The sequence below is a fragment of the Oncorhynchus masou genome, chromosome 30 (assembly GCF_036934945.1).
Source record: "Oncorhynchus masou masou isolate Uvic2021 chromosome 30, UVic_Omas_1.1, whole genome shotgun sequence".
NCBI classification, from domain to species: domain Eukaryota; kingdom Metazoa; phylum Chordata; class Actinopteri; order Salmoniformes; family Salmonidae; genus Oncorhynchus; species Oncorhynchus masou.
This window is the reverse complement of record NC_088241.1, coordinates 16,067,522-16,087,679: the sequence shown is the minus strand read 5'-3', so window position 1 is coordinate 16,087,679 and position 20,158 is coordinate 16,067,522. Positions and strand designations below refer to the sequence as shown.

Genomic DNA, 20,158 nt, shown 5'->3' with positions numbered 1-20,158 from the left:
GGGAAGGGGTGGCTAGTTTCAAAAACGTCTAGACAGAAGTCTGGAGTCTGACAATAAATGTAAACGTTGTCAGTGGCAACGAGAGGTATCACTTCCGAGTGAAAGGTCGTTCAATTATTTCAAGATGGCTGTCCCCTCGCAGATGGCAACCTCTGAGCTGTACTGCTGGGAAGGCGACTGGGGTTTACCGTCTGTCGACACTGAGTGTTTAATTGTATTGGTAAGATATCTATTATGATGTAATTCCAGAAATATCAACATTGCAAGATAGCACAGCTTGGCTGCCTTCATATTCAGTTGCAAACTAATGTCAATGCTCATGACGTTGGCTTGGACATCACATCCCTCACTGACATGGCTATCTATTAGTTGTCTAGCTATTTGTAATAAACATTTCACCGTAACTAACGGTAAGTGTATTTACATGATAGTTAACGTTATATGGGCTGCTACTATGTAATTACACTGCAAGGTGAACATTGTTACGTTAGTATCTACGGCTGGCTATCTGGCTAACTTATACCCCTTTCAGACACTTTTTTAAAAAATTGTCTGAAAGGTTATCAATTGTCGCTATCGACCCGTTACTATAGCGGCGTCCAATGTAAGAAAAGGTTATTAGCTAACGTAGCTAGTTAACGGCAGCTAACTACCAACAACAGCAGCATGCACTGGCACTTTGCAAATAAATCTCACAAGAATGTAGATAATCGAATGTACCTAGCTAACTAAATCAATGAAAACAAGGTGTAGGTAAACAGCTGTAAGTACAGTAAACCTTCACTCTGCCTGCCAGTGTGTGTGTCTCAGTGAAGGCTCCTCAGATGAGGACGGGGAGGACCATTCTACTCAGTGAATTTCAGAAAAATACAAATAGTGAAGCATATTGTAATGACCTGACTAGATCATAAATGAACAATTGTCCAGACAGAGGCTTGAGTTTGCGAATTGACGGTTTATTAAACCAACTTTACACAGGCTACTGTTTGGGCCGTAGCACACGCCAAAAAGATGACAGATAACCCACAAGCCAATCGTGACCTTCTCTTGGGAAGCCCAGGCGTAAGAGAGAGAGAATAAAGGCTGAACCTGGTCTTAACTTCCAATGCTCCACCCCCCTGCCCAACCCCCCTCCACGCCACTCCGCCAACCACCAGGATGCCCGGCATCAGAACATTCCAGGCATTCCCGTGATTGGCAGATAGCAGGTTGATTGACATGTCGGACCCCGCGAACACCGGGTACTGGTCAGTACAACACAACCACCTCCTAGCCTAACACATAACACACAGCTGTCTGTGCGGGTCGCTACACAGCCCCCCCACCACAAAGTCCCTCGTCCCGAGGGAACAAACAAAGTCTCTGAAGCGACCCGGAGGTCTCCTTTGCCTGCGTGGCCGTGATGGTCGCAGAGTGCCCCTCTGGGAACCAGGGGATGAAGGCAGGGATATGGGGGACAAGGAAGCGGGAACGGGTAATACAGTCCGTGGCTCTGGGAAACCACGCGGTGACACAGGGGGGGAGACAGGGGGAGTGGGCTGTCTGGAGCCTTGTCTGCGGCACCTGAGGGTGGGTGCCTGGAGAATGTCATTGCCAGAGAGGGGAATTGTGGGGGTTCCTGGGGTTTGGGGAAAAGAGGCCCCTCTGTATGGGGCTAACCTGTCCCGGTGCAGTGCCACCTTTCTCCCCCTGGGAGGAAGCTGCACCCGGTACACAACCTCCCTACCCTCTCCAGGACACTGCAGGGTCCCACCCAGTGACTGTCCAACTTGGGGCATCTGCCTTTTTTCCTTAGGGGGCTGTAGACCCAGACCAGCTCCCCAGCCACAAAGTGCCTTCCCCGGGTGTGCACGTCATAGTTCCTTTTCTGCCTCACACCTGCATTCACCAGCTGCTCTCTAGCGAAGGTGTGGGCTGTCTCCAGGCGGTCCTGGAGTCTCCGGGCATACTCCGGCCCCGGAGGAACATGAGGGCTATCCAGGGGCCGACCAAACGCCATCTCCGCAGGGGTGCGGATCTCTCCCCAGCATGAGGAGGGCAGGCGTGCAGGAGGTGGAGTCTTGGACAGCGGAGCGGCATGCCATGAGGACCATAGGCAGGTGCTTGTCCCAGTCACGCTTGTGTTTGGAAGAGACGATGGCCAGCTGCTGTCCAAGCGTTTTGTTGAAGCGCTCCACAAGGCCATCACTTTGAGGATGGAGAGGAGTAGTGCGGGTCTTGTGCATACCCAGCCTCTCACACATGGTGGCGAACACACGGGACTCAAAGTTTCTGCCTTGGTCGCTGTGGATGGACTCTGCAGCTCCAAACCTGCTGAACATCCTCGCTGTCAGGGCGTCGACGATGGTCTCTGCCTCCTGGTCAGGCAGAGCATAGGCCTCGGGCCATTTTGTGAAATAGTCCATGGCCGTGAGCACCCAGCGGTTTCCACTGTCTGTGGTGGGGAACGGCCCAACTACATCCACTCCCACCCTCTCCATGGGAGCCCCCACTGGGAACTGTTGGAGCTGAGCATGAGAGCGGCCTGGGGGGCCCTTTCTCGCTGTGCAGTTGTCACAGCGGCGACAAAAGTCCTCCACATCCCTCTTGTGCTGCCCCCAGTAGAAGCCCTGACGGAGACGGCGCAGTGTTTTTGTGACCCCAAAGTGTCCAGTCCCCACCCCCACATGATTACTCTGGAGCACAGCCTCCCGCAATGCTTTTGCGACCACCACCTGCCACCTCTCCTCTCCCGTAGCTGACTCCTTCTATGCCCGCTGTAGCACGCCATCAGCCAGCCGCAGTCTCTCAAACTTCGACCACAACCCTTTGGTCGCGAGTGAGAGCGCTGTCACCTCTTCCCATGGTGGCCTCACCTGCGCCTCTACCCACTGTAGCACTGGCTGTAGGTCTGTGTCCCGTCCCTGCTGCTGCCGCCATTCAGCCACGTTGACAGTCTGCAGCTCGCAGCAGACAGGCCCGCTCGCCCGACACACTGTGGCACAGACACCCTCCTCTGCCCGCAGCTCTCTCTCCCGTCCCTCTCTCTGTTCACAGTGGCGGCAGCCGTCTGCAGTACAGGGCCGACGGGACATGGCGTCGGCGTTGGAGTGGCGTGCCCCTGCCCTGTGCACCACCGTGAAGTCATACGGCTGAAGCTCCTCCAACCAGCGTGCCACCTGCCCCTCTGGCTCTCTGAAAGACATGAGCCACTGGAGAGCAGAGTGGTCAGTCCTTACAGTAAAGGGCAGACCACCCAGGTAGTACTTGAAGTGTTTGACGGAAGCCACAACAGCCAAGAGCTCCCGCCGGGTGACACAGTAGCGGCGCTCATGTTTGTCAAATGTTTTGCTGAAGTACGCCACCACTCTCTCCCCCTCTGGCCCCACCTGGGCCAGCACCCCACCCATGCCCACATTGCTCGCGTCTGTGTCCAGGATAAAGGGCAAGGTGAGGTCAGGGGGGCGAGCACGGGGGCCCCGATCAGTGCACGTTTGAGCGTGTTGAACACCTCCTCACACTCCACTGTCCAAGTGAAAGCCTTGTCCTTTGGCAGCAGGCGGTTCAGTGGAGCAGCAACGCTTGAGAAGCCCCGTACAAACCTCCTGTAGTACGAGGCCAGGCCCAGGAAGCTCTTCAGCTGACGCTGGTCGGTGGGGGTGGGCCAGTCTCTGACAGCCCCTACCTTGTCCTCCATGGTGCTGATTCCCTCCTTCCCCACTTGGTGGCCCAAGAAGGACACCTCTCTCCTCATGAAGTGGCACTTCTCGGGGTGGAGCTTCAGACCTGCGGCAGCCACCCTCTCCAGCACACGCCGTAGCGCCCCAGGGCTGACTGGAAGGAGCTGCCATGGGCCAGAATGTCATCGAGGTATACCAGACACTGCTGTCGGGGGATGCCATCCAGCACCCTGTCCATCAAACGCTCAAAAGTAGCTGGGGCGTTGCACAGGCCAAAGCACAGGACCTTGAACTGCCAGTGTCCTCTGTTAGTGGAGAACGCAGTTTTGGCTCTGGCCTCTGGGGAGAGGGGCACCTGCCAGTAGCCACTGCGGAGGTCTAGTGAGGAGAACCAGGAGGACCCCTAACCAGGTCCAGCGACTCATCGATACGTGGTATGGGGTATGAGTCCTTCCTGGTTACCTCATTCAGCCGCCTGTAGTCCGCACAGAACCTCAGCTTGCCCCCTTCTTCGGAACCATGACGACTGGCGCCGCCCAGGGGCTGTCTGAGGGCTCAATGAAGTCTGCCCGCTGCATCTCCAACACAGCCTTGTCTGCCGCCTCCTGGCGTGCCAGCGGGATACGGCGGGGACGCATCTTGATGGGTCGAGCATCATCTGTGTCGATCTCATGCTGCACCAGATGAGTCTGACCCACCTCTTCCTCACTCAACGCAAAGCTGTCTCTGACTTCAAACAGCAACTGCCACAACCGTTCCTGCTGCTCGGGGTCAAGACCAACACAGTTCCTCCCCCATATCTCCCTCACTGCAGACAGTGTCCTCTCCTCTCCCATCTGGGGTAGCTGGGCTGGGGGTTGCGGCCCGGGCTCACAGAGGGCTGTGTCATGGAGGTAGCTGGGGGAATGTAACACACTGCCGTAGGTGACAGGGGGACTGGGGAAAAGTCACACACAGCTGTGGGGGAGGGGCGCAGCCATGAGTCTCTGCTGCTTTAACTGTTGGAGTAAAGGGTTTGTTGGGTTGAGTGAATGTGACATTAGGGGGAGCCATGGTGACTTCCGTCCCTCCCTGGAAGCTCAGTGTGCCCCTATTTAGGTCTAACTGGCAGCCTGTGCTCCTAAGAAAGTCCAACCCCAGGATACAAGGGTCCTGCACAGCCGCCACCCACACAGGATGACGCACAGTCCTGCCCCCTACAGTCAGAGTCATTATTCCCTTCCCTTTCATGGGTGCCAGCTCACCTGTGACTGTGCGGAGCTGCACAGTTGTAGGCTCACACTGAGTCCAACCTGGCACAATATCTGGCCTCACCAGGGTTACTGTGGACCCAGTGTCCACCAGGGCGGAGCAGGGCACCCCTCCACAATGACAGGGACATGACAAAAGTCCCCAACACAGGTCCGGCCCACCACAACAACAGGCTCCATCCGCTTGCCCTCGTCTGCTTCTGGGGGAAGTGGAGCCTTGCTTCCCGTCTGTGCCGGTGGGCTCCTCCTGAAGATGATGGTGGTTGGGATAGAAAGCCAGGGTCCGCACTACCCGGTCTATGCGGACCCCGAGCCGTTTCCCTGAGCTCTGGGGGACATGGGCAATCTCGGCGCAGATGGCCTGGCTGGCCACAACCCCAGCAGACCCTGGGACCAGGGCTTGTGTTTCGTGCCGCCTGTAGCGACACAGCCCGAATGAGTTTTGTCATTTCGGCCACCCAAGCAGGCTTTTCCGGCTCCGGGCTGCTCTGCCCCCAGCTCGCACAGAGGGTGTGTCTCCCTGCACCCCCACCAAAGCCCCAGCTGAAGCCCCAGCCCACACCAGCTCCCTCTCCAAAGCCATCTCCAAAGGCTGTCTGCAATGACTCAGGATGAGCCAGCTGGGTCTGTATGCGCAGCTCCGTAGGAGAGAGCGCCCGTATGAACTGGTCCCGTGCTAGCTCGCTCTGCACGGAGGGGGCATGTGAGCATATGCCCGCCGAGAGAGGCTCTCAATGTCATTAGCTAGCACCCGTAGAGGCTCTCCAGGCTGCCTGCGTCTATTACTCAGTTCGGAGCGCAGTAGCCCGGGCTGTACACACTGTCCATAGCGCCTCCTCAGTGCTCCCACTAAAGCACCATAATCATGCCTGTCCTCGGGGCTAATCAATATCAAACAGGCCAGAGCTTCATCCGTGAGGCATAAAGCCAACTGCAGTGCCCTTTCTTCATCCGACCACCCCCTAAAATGAGCTAACAGTTCAAACTGAGCATGAAAAGCTTCCCAACCCGCCTTACCGGAATACTTCGGGTCTTAACAGATACGGACGCAGCCGGGAACTGGGCGCCGCCATGTTTGTTTACATCCTGAGCCCCAGATTCCTCGTCACGCCGCGTCGACGTCGCCACTTCGGTCCGCCCACCAGAATCCGCGCGAAATACAGTCGACGAAGCACTCATGCCCGCTTCAGCCGCCATCGCTCTAACGTCCTCCCTCAAGCGGCCTCTGCGCTCCAATGCCCTGGTGATCTCCTCAGACAGAACCCCCGACGTCCATTCACACGCACCTCCTTGGCCATAATCGTCCCCTACCTCCACCTTCACTTTCGGATTCCCTCGACGCATTTTCAATCCCCGTTCTCACCTACGGTAGCTAGCCACATAAGTCAGCTAGCTAGCTGGCTAACTTGTATCAACGTTTTTACTTCTGATACCAATGTAATGACCTGACTAGATCATAAATGAACAATTGTCCAGACAGAGGCTTGAGTTTGCGAATTGACAGTTTATTAAACCAACTTTACACAGGCTACTGTTTGGGCCGTAGCACATGCCAAAAAGATGACAGATAACCCACAAGCCAATCGTGACCTTCTCTTGGGAAGCCCAGACGTAAGAGAGAGAGAATAAATGCTGAACCTGGTCTTAACTTCCAATGCTCCACCCCCCTGCCCAACCCCCCTCCACGCCACTCCGCCAACCACCAGGATGCCCGGCATCAGAACATTCCAGGCATTCCCGTGATTGGCAGATAGCAGGTTGATTGACATGTCGGACCCCGCGAACACCGGGTACTGGTCAGTACAACACAACCACCTCCTCCATCCTTTTTAGATGATAAAACAATACTAGAAATATATTCAGGTCACCAAATGACTGATTTAAAACAGTGTTTTGCAATGAAGTTCTACAGTAGCCTTAATGGCATCCTATAGGGTAACACCATGGTGTGGGCAGAGGACAGCTATTTTCCATCCTCCTTTGTGTATATTGACTTCAATTTAAACCTTGGAGGCTCATGGTTCTCACTTTCATAGACTTACACAGTAATTATAATGACTTCCGGAGGATGTTCTCCAACCTATCAGACCTCTTGCAGCATGAACTGACATGTTGTCCATCCAATCAAAGGATCAGATAATTAATCTAGTACCGTAAGCATACGCTACAGCTAGCTAGCACTGCAGTGTATAACATTTGGTGAGTAGTTGACTCAGAGAGAAAGATAACAGTTTTGAAAAAATGTATTTAAAAAATTAAGGGGAAGTAGCAGAGAGAGCGAGGGTGAGCTGGCTATATTTTTTAGTTTGTTTACCTTTCACTTACTTAGCTAGCTAGCTAATGCAACTAATTTAGCCTACTAAACAACCTGACTCAAACAGAGAGGAATGCTATTTTTATGTTAGCTAGCTAGCTAGCTAAGGCGATCCTAGTCAATGTAAGCTTTCGGTTGTATTAATTTATTGCCACTGGAGCCCGTCGGTGTAACTGCTTGCTGTTCACTGGACTGTGTGATTGTACACATGGATTGATTGTGTGTTTACCCATATGTTAGTTCTCGTAGCTATGTTGACTATGACGTTAACTGATATGGTGACAACGATGTAGGCTGGGTAGCGGTTAGCGTAAGCGATTATCGTATGACGGTTTGGCATGTAGAGTTTTTTTTTTTTTTTTTTCTGATGTATGAAGGGAAAAGGAGAAAGGAGGAGACCGTGTAGATGCGAAAAGGATTTATTCAATGAGCATTGTGATGATGCTGTATGGGGCTGATGCTGATGCTGATGATGCTGTATGGGGCTGCTATGAAAGTGAACTGTGTGTGCGGGAGATCAGGGGTGTATTCATTCCACCGATTTCTGTTGCAAAATGTTTCTTAAACGGAATGAAACGGGGATGGACCTACCGGAATTTGTCAAATAGAAACTGTTTGGACTAATGATTAAACCCCAGATCAGCTAGATACAGGCAAGATTGTTCCAGGCGGTATTGAATGTGTCACTGTCTGTCACCTCGGACTCCAATTTGTCTCTCAGCCTGTGCACCTACATTATACACTTTCATTTGTAGTCTAGGTTGTAGCAACGATGGGTATAGGGCACATTTTTGTATCATGTAGAAGCCTAAACCTATCAATGTTACATTGAGCTGGGTGAATGGAATGGTAATGACAGTCATCCAATATGCTGTAATAGAAATGGCCATGCTCATAAAAAATATAAAAAAGTCCTCCCTAATCCTAAACTGCACCGACCACCACTGGTGTGAGTGTTTTTGGTTTTACTATCCTGGTGGGGACATTTCGTCAGTCTCCACAAGGAAAATGGCTATTTTAATCTTAGTGGTTAGGGTTACAATTAGGGTTTGGGGTTAAGGTTAGGGAAAATAGGATTTTGAATGGGAATCAATTGTTTAGAAAGGAAAGGATCTAGTCAGTTGTACATCTGAATGCATTCAACTGACTCCACAAGGAGAGTAGAACAAATGTGTGTGTGTTGCCATACAATATTCTGCAACACAGCTATAATAATATGCCTAGATTCAGAAACAATGGCCTTAAAGCAACTAGCTACATGTTGTGACACCCAAAGAATCCTAATAATTATTAGACTGGACTGGACTGGACAGTTTATGACCTGTCATCTTGTAGGCTATCCCTAACTACTGGTGCCAAATGTTTAAATGTGACTGATTACCAATCATGAATTATGAACATTACAATCATAATCCATTATTTATTTTTTGTTTTCCTTTATTTAACTAGGCAAGTCAGTTAAGAACAAATTCTTATTTTCAATGAAGGCCTAGGAACAGTGGGCAGGGGCAGAACGACAGATTTGTACCTTGTCAGCTTGGGGGTTTGAACTTACAACCTTCCGGTTACTAGTCCAACGCTCAAAAAACTAGGCTACCCTGCCGCCCAGGCAACATAGGAATGCAGCATAGCCCAACATATGATTAACCACACAGCTCATGCAGGTGTTCGGCTACCCTCCCAAAGTTATAGCCCTAAAGTTGACAAATGAGGAGGAAGTAATGAAGGAATCTGTGCAGTGTGCAATCTTGGAAGACATCTGGATCGAAGATAAGGCTATTCTTAAAGCTACTATCTGGTGCCCTTTGTCTTACATGCACCACTCTATACACAGCTTTTAGGGGATCTGGCTTTATTAGCTAACTCCAAGCCTCTTGCTACAATGCAGCAGAGGCAATTGTAACTGGCTTTAGCTCCCCCCTCAATTTCTTACAGGAAATTCCAGGTATGTCCATCATGGTACCCATGTATACAGTCGTGGCCAGAGAATGACACAAATATTAATTTCCACAAAGTCTGCTGCTTCAGTGTCTTTAGAATAGAGGTCGACCAATTATGATTTTTCAACGCCAATACAGATTAATGGAGGACCAAAAAAGCCAATACCGATTAATCGGCCGATATTTATTTGTAATAATGACAATTATAACAATACTGAATGAACACTTATTTTAACTTAATATAATACATCAGTTAAATCAATGTAGCCTCAAGTAATTAATGAAACATGTTCAATTTGGTTTAAATAATGCAAAAACAAAGTGTTGGAGAAGAAAGTAAAAGTGCAATATGTGCTATGTAAGAAAGCTAACGTTTCCGTTCCTTGCTCAGAACATAAGAACACATGAAAGCTGGTGGTTCCTTTTAACATTAGTCTTCAATATTCCCAGGTAAGAAGTTTAAGGTTGTAGTTATTATAGGAATTATAGGACTATTTCCCTTTATACCATTTGTATTTCATTAACCTTTGACTATTAGATGTTCTTATAGTCACTTTAGTATTGCCAGTGTAACAGTATAGCTTCCGTCCCTCTCCTCGCTCCTCCCTGGGCTCGAACCAGCAACAGCCACCATCGAAGCAGTGTTACCCATGCAGAGCAAGGGAAACAACCACCCCAAGGTTCAGAGCAAGTGATGTTTGAAACGCTAGTAGCGCACGCTAACTAGCTAGCCATTTCACTTTAGTTACACCAGCCTCATCTCGGGGGTTGATAGGCTTGATGTCATAAACAGCGCAGATCAGATACTTGTATGCTTGTATGCTCAGTCAGATTATATGCAACGCAGGACACGCTAGATAATATCTAGTAATATCAGCAACCATGTGTAGTTAACTAGTGATTATGATTTATTGTTTTTTATAAGATAAGTTTAATGCTAGCTTACAATTTACCTTGGCTTACTGCATTCGCGTAACAGGCAGTCAGTCTCCTTGTGGAGTGCAACGAGAGAAAGGCAGATCGTTATTGCGTTGTACTAGTTAACTGTAAGGTTGGAAGATTGGATCCCCCGAGCTGACAAGTTGAAAATCTCGTTCTGCCCCTGAACGAGGCAGCGTTCCTAGGCCGTCATTGACCCACCGTTCCTAGGCCGTCATTGAAAATAAGAATGTGTTCTTAACTGACATGCCTAGTTAAATAAAGTTGTTGTGTTTTTAACGGCAAATCGGCGCCCAAAAATACCGATTTCCGATTGTTATGAAAACTTGAAATCGGCCCTAATTAATCGGCCATTCCGAGTCAATATTTGCAGTTGACCCTTCCTTTTCAAGATCTCTGCAATCCGCTCTGGCATGCTGTCAATTAACTTCTGGGCCACATCCTAACTGATGGCAGCCCATTCTTGCATAATCAATGTTTGGAGTTTGTCAGAATTTGTGGGTTTTTGTTTGTCCACCCGCCTCTTGAGAATTGACCACAAGTTCTCAATGGGATTAAGGTCTGGGGAGTTTCCTGGCCATGGACCCAAAATATCGATGTTTTGTTCCCCAAGCCACCTAGTTATCACTTTTGCCTTATGGCAAGGTTCTCCATCATGCTGGAAAAGGCATTGTTTGTCACCAAACTGTTCCTGGATGGTTGGGAGAAGTTGCTCTCGGAGGATGTGTTGGTACCATTCTTTATTCATGGCTGTGTTCATGACAATTGTGAGTGAGCCCACGCTCTTGTCTGAGAAGCAACCACACACATGAATGGTCTCAGGATGCTTTACTGTTGGCATGACACAGGACTGATGGTAGCGCTCACCTTGTCTTCTCCAGACAAGCTTTTTTCAGTTAATTTGCATGGCAAAGAGGGACTTTGCAATTAATTACAATTCATATGATCACTCTTCATAACATTCTGGAGTATATGCAAATTGACATCATCCAAAATGAGGCAGCAGACTTTGTGAAAATTAATACTTGTGTCATTCTCAAAACTTTTGGCCACGACTGTACAAACCCCAAAGATTGTGTTGTGTGTATCTGACTGTAAGCAGTGTTTTTGATTTAGGTTTTACATTGGAGGAATGTTCAGCTAATAATGTTCCATTTGGTGTTCTCTTAATACAAGGCCACCCAAAACATCTAATGTATTTCTGTAAACCACAACATTTCCATTGTGCATGTTCAGTTAAATGACTGATGTGTTCACAAGCCACATATGACAGCTTATAATACCTTGCAGGCTTGATTTAAACCAGATTTAAGCATCATAAACTACATTTTCCTCCCTGGCAAATTTTCAGACATTAAACCATTTTTTTTAATGTGTGTATTTTGGACCCACCTCTTACTGGAGGGAACAAGATGTCAAATGTGGTTCTGGAAAGTGACTTTCCTCCCCTGATACTTTTTTGGTGGTTGGAAAATGCACATCTTGCTTGCTTTTAGTTTTGTCTCTCAGTGTGGTCTCTGAAACCACAAAGTTGCTACTGAACTGGAGCCATGTTAGTGACACATCATACTCTTGGACAAACTCTTGTCTGGAAATTAGCAATTTCATTCAGAGTTTTCCAGGATGCCCCCCGGGTTTTCAGCTGGGTAGATTTATGTCTGGTGATGTGTCACATTCACAGACCTCATTCTTTCCATTAGTGAACTGGCAAAATGTCACTGCATTTAGGCTAGAGGTCTGTACATCCCACCTATTAGGAAATTGCAAAAGTGAATAAGAGAACCTTCCAGATTTTTCTTTAAAAATGTTAACTTTTTAAAAATTACAGCATTAGCATATCTACTTGATGGTTACCGCTGGATTAGCCTATGTTTATAGCGTACGTTATTGCCAATGGCTAGTTATTATCATAGTAAGCATAGTTAATTAGAACATCATGTAAGATATTCATGTTTAGTTAGTAACAGACTGATCCTGAGACTCAGATTTTTCACTTTGAAATATAGGTCAAACAAAAACAATGATTGCAAAGTAAAACAAACCATACAACTCTATGCATAAGGTCTACTTTTAACGATACAAAAACGATACAAAAACACATTCGCTTGAAGAACAGTGCAGATGCAAAGTTTGGCATATATTTTAAAGTGAAAAATCTGAATCTCAGCATCACTCTTTTACTGTGAAATTTCCCTTAGCCTAACCCGAGTCTAGTGATACCCTTCCACTGGTAGTCTCTTATTTGTAAAAAAAAATTCAGTAGTAACCTACCATGTCTTTCTACTACAGGCAAGTGGCATTCATACATATCTAGAATAGGAGTCTCTCTTTACATTCCTCAGATGAGAAGTGTGTTGCTCTGTTTTATTAAGCAATGATGGAAAAAAATGATTGGCTGTGCAATGTAGGCTAGCACTCAATTAAGTGCACCTGTTTGTAGTCTCTCATGCAGAGTAGATTATGGTGGGGTCTGAATACTTATGTCATTTTTTAAATTTATTTTTTATACATTTGCAAACATTTTTAAAGACCTGTATTCACTTTGTCATTATTGGGCATTGTGTGTAGATTTATTTAATCCACTTTAGAATAAGGCTGTAACGTAACAAAATGTGGAAAAGTGAAGGGGTCTGAATACTTTCCTGAATGCACTGTATAGTATATACACTGAGTGTACAAAACATGAAAAATACCTATTGCGTTTCAGCCCTTTTTATTTTTTATTTTGTTTCACCTTTATTTAACCAGGTAGGCTAGTTGAGAACAAGTTCTCATTTGCAACTGTGACCTGGCCAAGATAAAGCATAGCAGTGTGAACAGACAACACAGAGTTACACATGGAGTAAACATTTAACAAGTCAATAACACAGTAGAAAAAAAGGGGAGTCTATATACATTGTGTGCAAAAGGCATGAGGAGGTAGGCGAATAATTACAATTTTGCAGATTAACACTGGGGTGATAAATGATCAGATGGTCATGTACAGGTAGAGATATTGGTGTGCAAAAGAGCAGAAAAGTAAATAAATAAAAACAGTATGGGGATGAGGTAGGTGAAAATGGGTGGGCTATTTACCAATAGACTATGTACAGCTGCAGCGATCGGTTAGTTGCTCAGATAGCAGATGTTTGAAGTTGGTGAGGGAGATAAAAGTCTCCAACTTCAGGGATTTTTGCAATTCGTTCCAGTCACAGGCAGCAGAGTATTGGAACGAAAGGCGGCCAAATGAGGTGTTGGCTTTAGGGATGATCAGTGAGATACACCTGCTGGAGCGCGTGCTACGGATGGGTGTTGCCATCGTGACCAGTGAATTGAGATAAGGTGGAGCTTTACCTAGCATGGACTTGTAGATGACCTGGAGCCAGTGGGTCGAATATGTAGCGAGGGCCAGCCGACTAGAGCATACAAGTCGCAGTGGTGGGTGGTATAAGGTGCTTTAGTGACAAAACAGATGGCACTGTGATAAACTGCATCCAGTTTGCTGAGTAGAGTGTTGGAAGCAATTTTGTAGATGACATCGCCGAAGTCGAGGATCGGTAGGATAGTCAGTTTTACTAGGGTAAGTTTGGCGGCGTGAGTGAAGGAGGCTTTGTTGCGGAATTTTGTAGATGACATCGCCGAAGTCGAGGATCGGTAGGATAGTCAGTTTTACTAGGGTAAGTTTGGCGGCGTGAGTGAAGGAGGCTTTGTTGCGGAATAGAAAGCCGACTCTTGATTTGATTTTCGATTGGAGATGTTTGATATGAGTCTGGAAGGAGAGTTTACAGTCTAGCCAGACACCTAGGTACTTATAGATGTCCACATATTCAAGGTTGTCGGGCATGCGGGTGCAGGCAGCGATCGGTTGAAAAGCATGCATTTGGTTTTACTAGCGTTTAAGAGCAGTTGGAGGCCACGGAAGGAGTGTTGTATGGCATTGAAGCTCAATTGGAGGTTAGATAGCACAGTGTACAAGGACGGGCCGGAAGTATATAGAATGGTGTCGTCTGCGTAGAGGTGGATCAGGGAATCGCCCGCAGCAAGAGCAACATCATTGATATATACAGAGAAAAGAGTCGGCCCGAGAATTGAACCCTGTGGCACCCCCATAGAGACTGCCAGAGGACCGGACAGCTTGCCCTCCGATTTGATTTGACACACTGAACTCTGTCTGCAAAGTAATTGGTGAACCAGGCAAGGCAGTCATCCGAAAAACCGAGGATACTGAGTCTGCCGATAAGAATATGGTGATTGACAGAGTCGAAAGCCTTGGCATGGTCGATGAAGACGGCTGCACAGTACTGTCTTTTATCGATGGCGGTTATGATATCGTTTAGTACCTTGAGTGTGGCTGAGGTGCATCCGTGACCGGCTCGGAAACCAGATTGCACAGCGGAGAAGGTACGGTGGGATTCGAGATGTTCAGTGACCTGTTTGTTGACTTGGCTTTCGAAGACCTTAGATAGGCAGGGCAGGATGGATATAGGTCTGTAACAGTTTGGGTCCAGGGTGTCTCCCCCTTTGAAGAGGGGGATGACTGCGGCAGCTTTCCAATCCTTGGGGATCTCAGACGATATGAAAGAGAGGTTGAACAGGCTGGTAATAGGGGTTGCGACAATGGCGGCGGATAGTTTCAGAAATAGAGGGTCCAGATTGTCAAGCCCAGCTGATTTGTACGGGTCCAGGTTTTGCAGCTCTTTCAGAACATCTGCTATCTGGATTTGGGTAAAGGAGAACCTGGAGAGGCTTGGGAGAGGAGCTGCGGGGTGGGGGGGGGCGGGGCTGTTGGCCAAGGTTGGAGTAGCCAGGCGGAAGGCATGGCCAGCCGTTGAGAAATGCTTGTTGAAGTTTTCGATAATCATGGATTTATCGGTGGTGACCGTGTTACCTAGCCTCAGTGCAGTGGGCAGCTGGGAGGAGGGGCTCTTGTTCTCCATTGGCTTCACAGTGTCCCAGAACTTTTTGGAGTTGGAGCTACAGGATGCAAACTTCTGCCTGAAGAAGCTGGCCTTAGCTTTCCTGACTGACTGCGTGTATTGGTTCCTGACTTCCCTGAACAGTTGCATATCGCGGGGACTATTCGATGCTATTGCAGTCCGCCACAGGATGTTTTTGTGCTGGTCGAGGGCAGTCAGGTCTGGAGTGAACCAAGGGCTGTATCTGTTCTTAGTTCTGCATTTTTTGAACGGAACATGCTTATCTAAAATGGTGAGGAAGTTACTTTTAAAGAATGACCAGGCATCCTCAACTGACGGGATAAGGTCAATGTCCTTCCAGGATACCCGGGCCAGGTCGATTAGAAAGGCCTGCTCACAGAAGTGTTTTAGGGAGCGTTTGACAGTGATGAGGGGTGGTCGTTTGACTGCGGCTCCGTAGCGGATACAGGCAATGAGGCAGTGATCGCTGAGATCCTGGTTGAAGACAGCGGAGGTGTATTTGGAGGGCCAGTTGGTCAGGATGACGTCTATGAGGGTGCCCTTGTTTACAGAGTTAGGGTTGTACCTGGTGGGTTCCTTGATGATTTGTGTGAGATTGAGGGCATCTAGCTTAGATTGTAGGACTGTCGGGGTGTTGAGCATATCCCAGTTTAGGTCACCTAACAGAACAAACTCTGAAGCTAGATGGGGGGCGATCAATTCACAAATGGTGTCCAGGGCACAGCTGGGAGCTGAGGGTGGTCGGTAGCAGGCGGCAACAGTGAGAGACTTATTTCTGGAGAGAGTAATTTTCAAAATTAGTAGTTCAAACTGTTTGGGTATGGACCTGGAAAGTATGACATTGCTTTGCAGGCTCTCTCTGCAGTAGACTGCAACTCCTCCCCCTTTGGCAGTTCTATCTTGACGGAAGATGTTATAGTTGGGTGTGGAAATCTCTGAATTTTGCCCTCAGAACAATCTCAATTTGTCGGGGCATGAACTACAAGGTGTCGAAAGTGTTCCACAGGGATTCTGGCACATGTTGACTCCAATGCTTCCTACAGTTGTCAAGTTGGCTGGATGTCCTTTAGGTTGGGGGCCATTCTTGATACATTGGAAACTGTTGTGTGAAAAATCCAGCAGCGTTGCAGTTCATGACACTCTCAAACCGGTGAACCTGGCACCTACTACAATACCCCATTCATACCCCAAAATCTTTTGTCTTGCCCATTCACCCTCTGAATGGCACACATACACAATTCATTCTCAAGGCTTAAAAATCATTATTTCACTTATCCCCTTCACTGATTTAAATTGGATTTAACAGGTGACATCAATAAGGGATTGTAGCTTTCACCTGGTCAGTCTGTCATGGAAAGAGCAGGTGTTCCTTATGTTTTGTGTGTGTGTGTGTGTTATGGTATGCACTATGCACAATAATTCCTTCAAGATAGGCCTTCACCTAGGCTACATATCTGCATAGGCCTACCAATATATTAGTTATGTCTTTTAGACCTGTAGGGTAGGTATAAATATATGAATTTTATTTTCAGTCTAGCTAGTCTTCGGGTTTACAACCAAAGATAAAAAGTTGAGGAGGAATTTCCTAATAAAGTCGTAGCCATGATGTCAGCCTTTGATGTGTTTAATTACATTTTGGTTGGGTGACTTTGGCCAACTGCAGAGAGAACTTCAGCTGTTCTCCATTCCTCTCTCTTAACTTTCACTGGATATTCCATTATTGAAGATCTAGTTCTGCCTTAAACTCATTCTTCTTTCAATCTGAAGTGATATCTGTCCTTCGCAGTGGAGCACCAGGCCCAATGTTTATTTTATTGTTGTACATTGTACAATCTAAATAAGCCACAGTTGACTTAATACATATGTCTGCTTGTGATATGATCAGTTTGTCATTATTGTGGGCAGACCCTAAATTACATGATTATATTTAATCTCTTGAGGTAAAAGGTATTGAATGACTGAATCTAAATTATTTTGTTATCGGTTTTTGATGATTATAGGATACATTAAAGCATTAAGGCCATTCTTAATGCCTTGGGGCCAGCTGACAGTGGGTTTGTAAGTACTTGCGGACACTGTTGAAGGAATGACCTCTTCTTTTCCATGAGATTACATCCCGTCACACCTGTCTGCAAGCACAGTCAGGTCGATCTGTTCAACTCTGCCGAACCACATTTATAGGAATGTCATTTTATGTATGGCTATCTATCAGCCAGATACAATCATAAATGTTGCTGTGCGCATTTGCCTTGTCAAGCTATAGTGAAATGTGTCTTTAGGCTAATTTGTATCAAGTCTGATGCAATACAACAATTGCTTTGAGATCCATTGAAAGGCATAATAATGCAGTCGATTACTGTTTGCTTATTTCATTCTGGAATATGATTTTCCTTGTGAGTGCAGGACACAGTACGTTGAAATGAAGGACCATTCCATGAATGGTGACCTGGGCCCAGATAGACACAACCTTAAGAAGAAATTTCTTCTTAACTGCCATTTTCTTCCATAACTAGATTTGTGAAGAAAGTCAAGCAAAGTTGCTATTCCTCAAAAATGTTATTGGAAATTTTCTTTCTCTATTTATTATGTTTCTTCCTTAAGCAAAAAGTTAAGAAGAAATTAGATTATTGAAAATAAAGTTATTGGATTTGTTCTTAATTCCAAGATAGCTAAACCCTTGTCCTAAACTATGGGCAGTCGGAGAATAAGCTCTTGAAAGCGATTGAACATGTTTAATGCACTCACAAACTTCATCTATTTATTTTAAACCCAAGAACATGTTTTAGTAACAGTAATCTCTGTACGAATTATGCTAACATGATTGCCATTGATAGATAGCTAAATTGGTTGCCTAGCACATCTTAAGAAGATTCATAAGAAGATATTTGAGAAGTTTGTAAGAAAATCATTAAATCTTAAGATATTGTTGAGGAATTGCACTTACGAACTATTTTATGAACTTTTTTAATTTTAATTTTATTTTTTTAAAGCTTCTTAAGTTTTTGTGTAAGGAGTGTTTTGTGAATCTGGGCCCTGATCTTAGTTTGAGAATGTAGGCTATGTTTAGACACCTATTCTGTTTCTATTAGGCCTATTGAAGTTTCTCCTACGCAAGCCTTTTTACTCTGGTCTTGTACTGCTTTCCTTCTACTTTTTCAATCTCCTTATAGGCTACTCAGGAACAGTTTGTTCCATCACAACTGGCTCAGCTACCTGCCACTACCTTCCCTTGCCTACGCACACTGCATGCTCCAGGACTCTTTCAGGCAGGGCAGGCTCCACATTCTTTCTTCCCTAATCTCCATCTGAACAGTCTAATGCAAGAAATGCCCCTCTCCCATTGATAAAAATCAGTATTATGTAATCTACCTTGTTACATCTACAGGTGTTTATGTCCGTCCACAGTGATTAGGGACAGGTTTTTACAAATAATTAATTTGCTATTTTTGCACCTGCGCAGTTTTTTTATTTTTTCTTCCTCCATCCTTTTCAGAAGGCTCAATGTCTCATTCCTAGTGTCAACCATTAATTTCATCCTTTTTGTTGTTTTGGGTGTTTTATTTCTGGGGCTCCCGAGTGGCGCAGCGGTCTAAGACACTGCATCTCAGTGCTAGAGGCTCACTACAGACCCTGGTTCGATTCCAGGCTGTATCACAACCGGACGTAATTGGGAGTCCCATAGGACGGTGCACAATTGTCCCAGCGTCGCCCGGGTTAGGGTTTGTCCCGGGTAGGCCAGACTCTGCTGTGGTGCTAAAGGTTATGGAGTATAGCCTGGTGTCTAGAGTTATGCAGCCTATCCCACAATCATGTTGTTTATATGCTTGCTGTTTGTTTTTACATGTTGTGTATTGGGTCCTAAGGGCCTGCCTTAATTGAGGTGTTCATGCCTCCCTCCCCCTCCCTTTGTCAGTGCAATTATTTTGGGCCCAGCTTGGATGCTTCCTGGATGCTTTTTTTTTATTGTACAAAGCTGTGGAAACTAAGGTATGTCTGTCTCAACATGTTTTAGCTCAGCGTTAATCTGTTAATCATCTCCCTTCAGGCTTATGCAAAGTTTGCAGGCGCACCCCTCAAACTTCACAAGATCGGCAACCCCTGGAGAAGTCCCACTGGTAAGATGTCTCATCTTTAGTTTTTAGGTCCTTTTTTATATTGTTTTGTCTCAACTCGAGAAACATGGCTGCATTAATTTATTTCAGAACTAGGCATATTCTCCTATAATCAAAGGGAACACAGGAAGACTAAGAAATAAAATGGAGATAGCTCCTTCGTTTCACTTTGTTGTTGTTTGTTATTCCTTTCTCTTTTACTACATTATTTCTCCATCTGTATAGTATGTTTTTCTTGATTCTTACTTTCCAGACTTAATGTCTTCCCTCTCTTCACCAATGGCTCTCCTCTGCCTTTTCGCTCTCTTCTTCATCTCTTGATTTTCTCTCTATCCCACTCTCCTGTTCTCTCTCCATCGGTCTGTAATGGTCACATTAACAGTGGCTGTTAATGAGTGGCATTGTGAGGTGCCCGTCTTTATGATGCATTTTTCTCCTTTGCTAGGCTCCCTGCCTGCCCTGAAGACCAGCGAGAATGGGAGCCTGTCTCGGCCCAGTGACATCATCATCCACCTCAGGAAACAGGTGACAGAGAGACCGCCTGTTTATGTACAGCACAGTCCTCTGGTTTGTCTGAAAGAGCTGCTCCATGCTCTGTTCCACACTTGCTTAAAGTGAATTATGATCCAATTTCCCATTGAAAAAATCAATGTCTCCTATGATCTTTCCTCCCATCCCCCAAGCTCAATTAAATGCACACTTCAGCTAATGCCCAGATGGAACCCATTATCCAAGATACTAACTGCCCCCTGACTGGTAGGTGGGTTGTGAGCTACTGCAGTAGGGATGTTAGAAACCACAATGCAAAGCAGATTGATAAGTGCTGTTGTGGTGTCAATGTCAGCGAACAGGGAGGAAACCCTGGTGAGATCATCCCAAAGGATTAGACAGTAAATGGGTAAGGATGGTGGGTTTTCCAGACAAACCTCCCAAAGTCAGTCAAAAACAGCTTATTTTACCCTCCAAAGCAAGGGAGGGAGAGGAAGGTAGAGATAGAATCTCTCTACGATTTCCAGTCATGTTGAGTT

General features: G+C 46.5%; 1 protein-coding gene across 1 annotated transcript in view; it reads left to right on the top strand.

Moving 5' to 3' along the window:
* Positions 1-105: 105 nt before the first annotated feature.
* Positions 106-20,158, top strand: part of LOC135522155 (metaxin-1-like) — a 28,433-nt gene continuing 8,380 nt past the window's right edge. Inside the window, exons 1-3 of the mRNA XM_064948161.1 lie at positions 106-220; positions 19,064-19,133; positions 19,576-19,655. Coding sequence (XP_064804233.1) covers positions 125-220; positions 19,064-19,133; positions 19,576-19,655 — 246 coding nt within the window. The 5' untranslated portion in view covers positions 106-124. The remainder of the gene's footprint in view (positions 221-19,063; positions 19,134-19,575; positions 19,656-20,158) is intronic.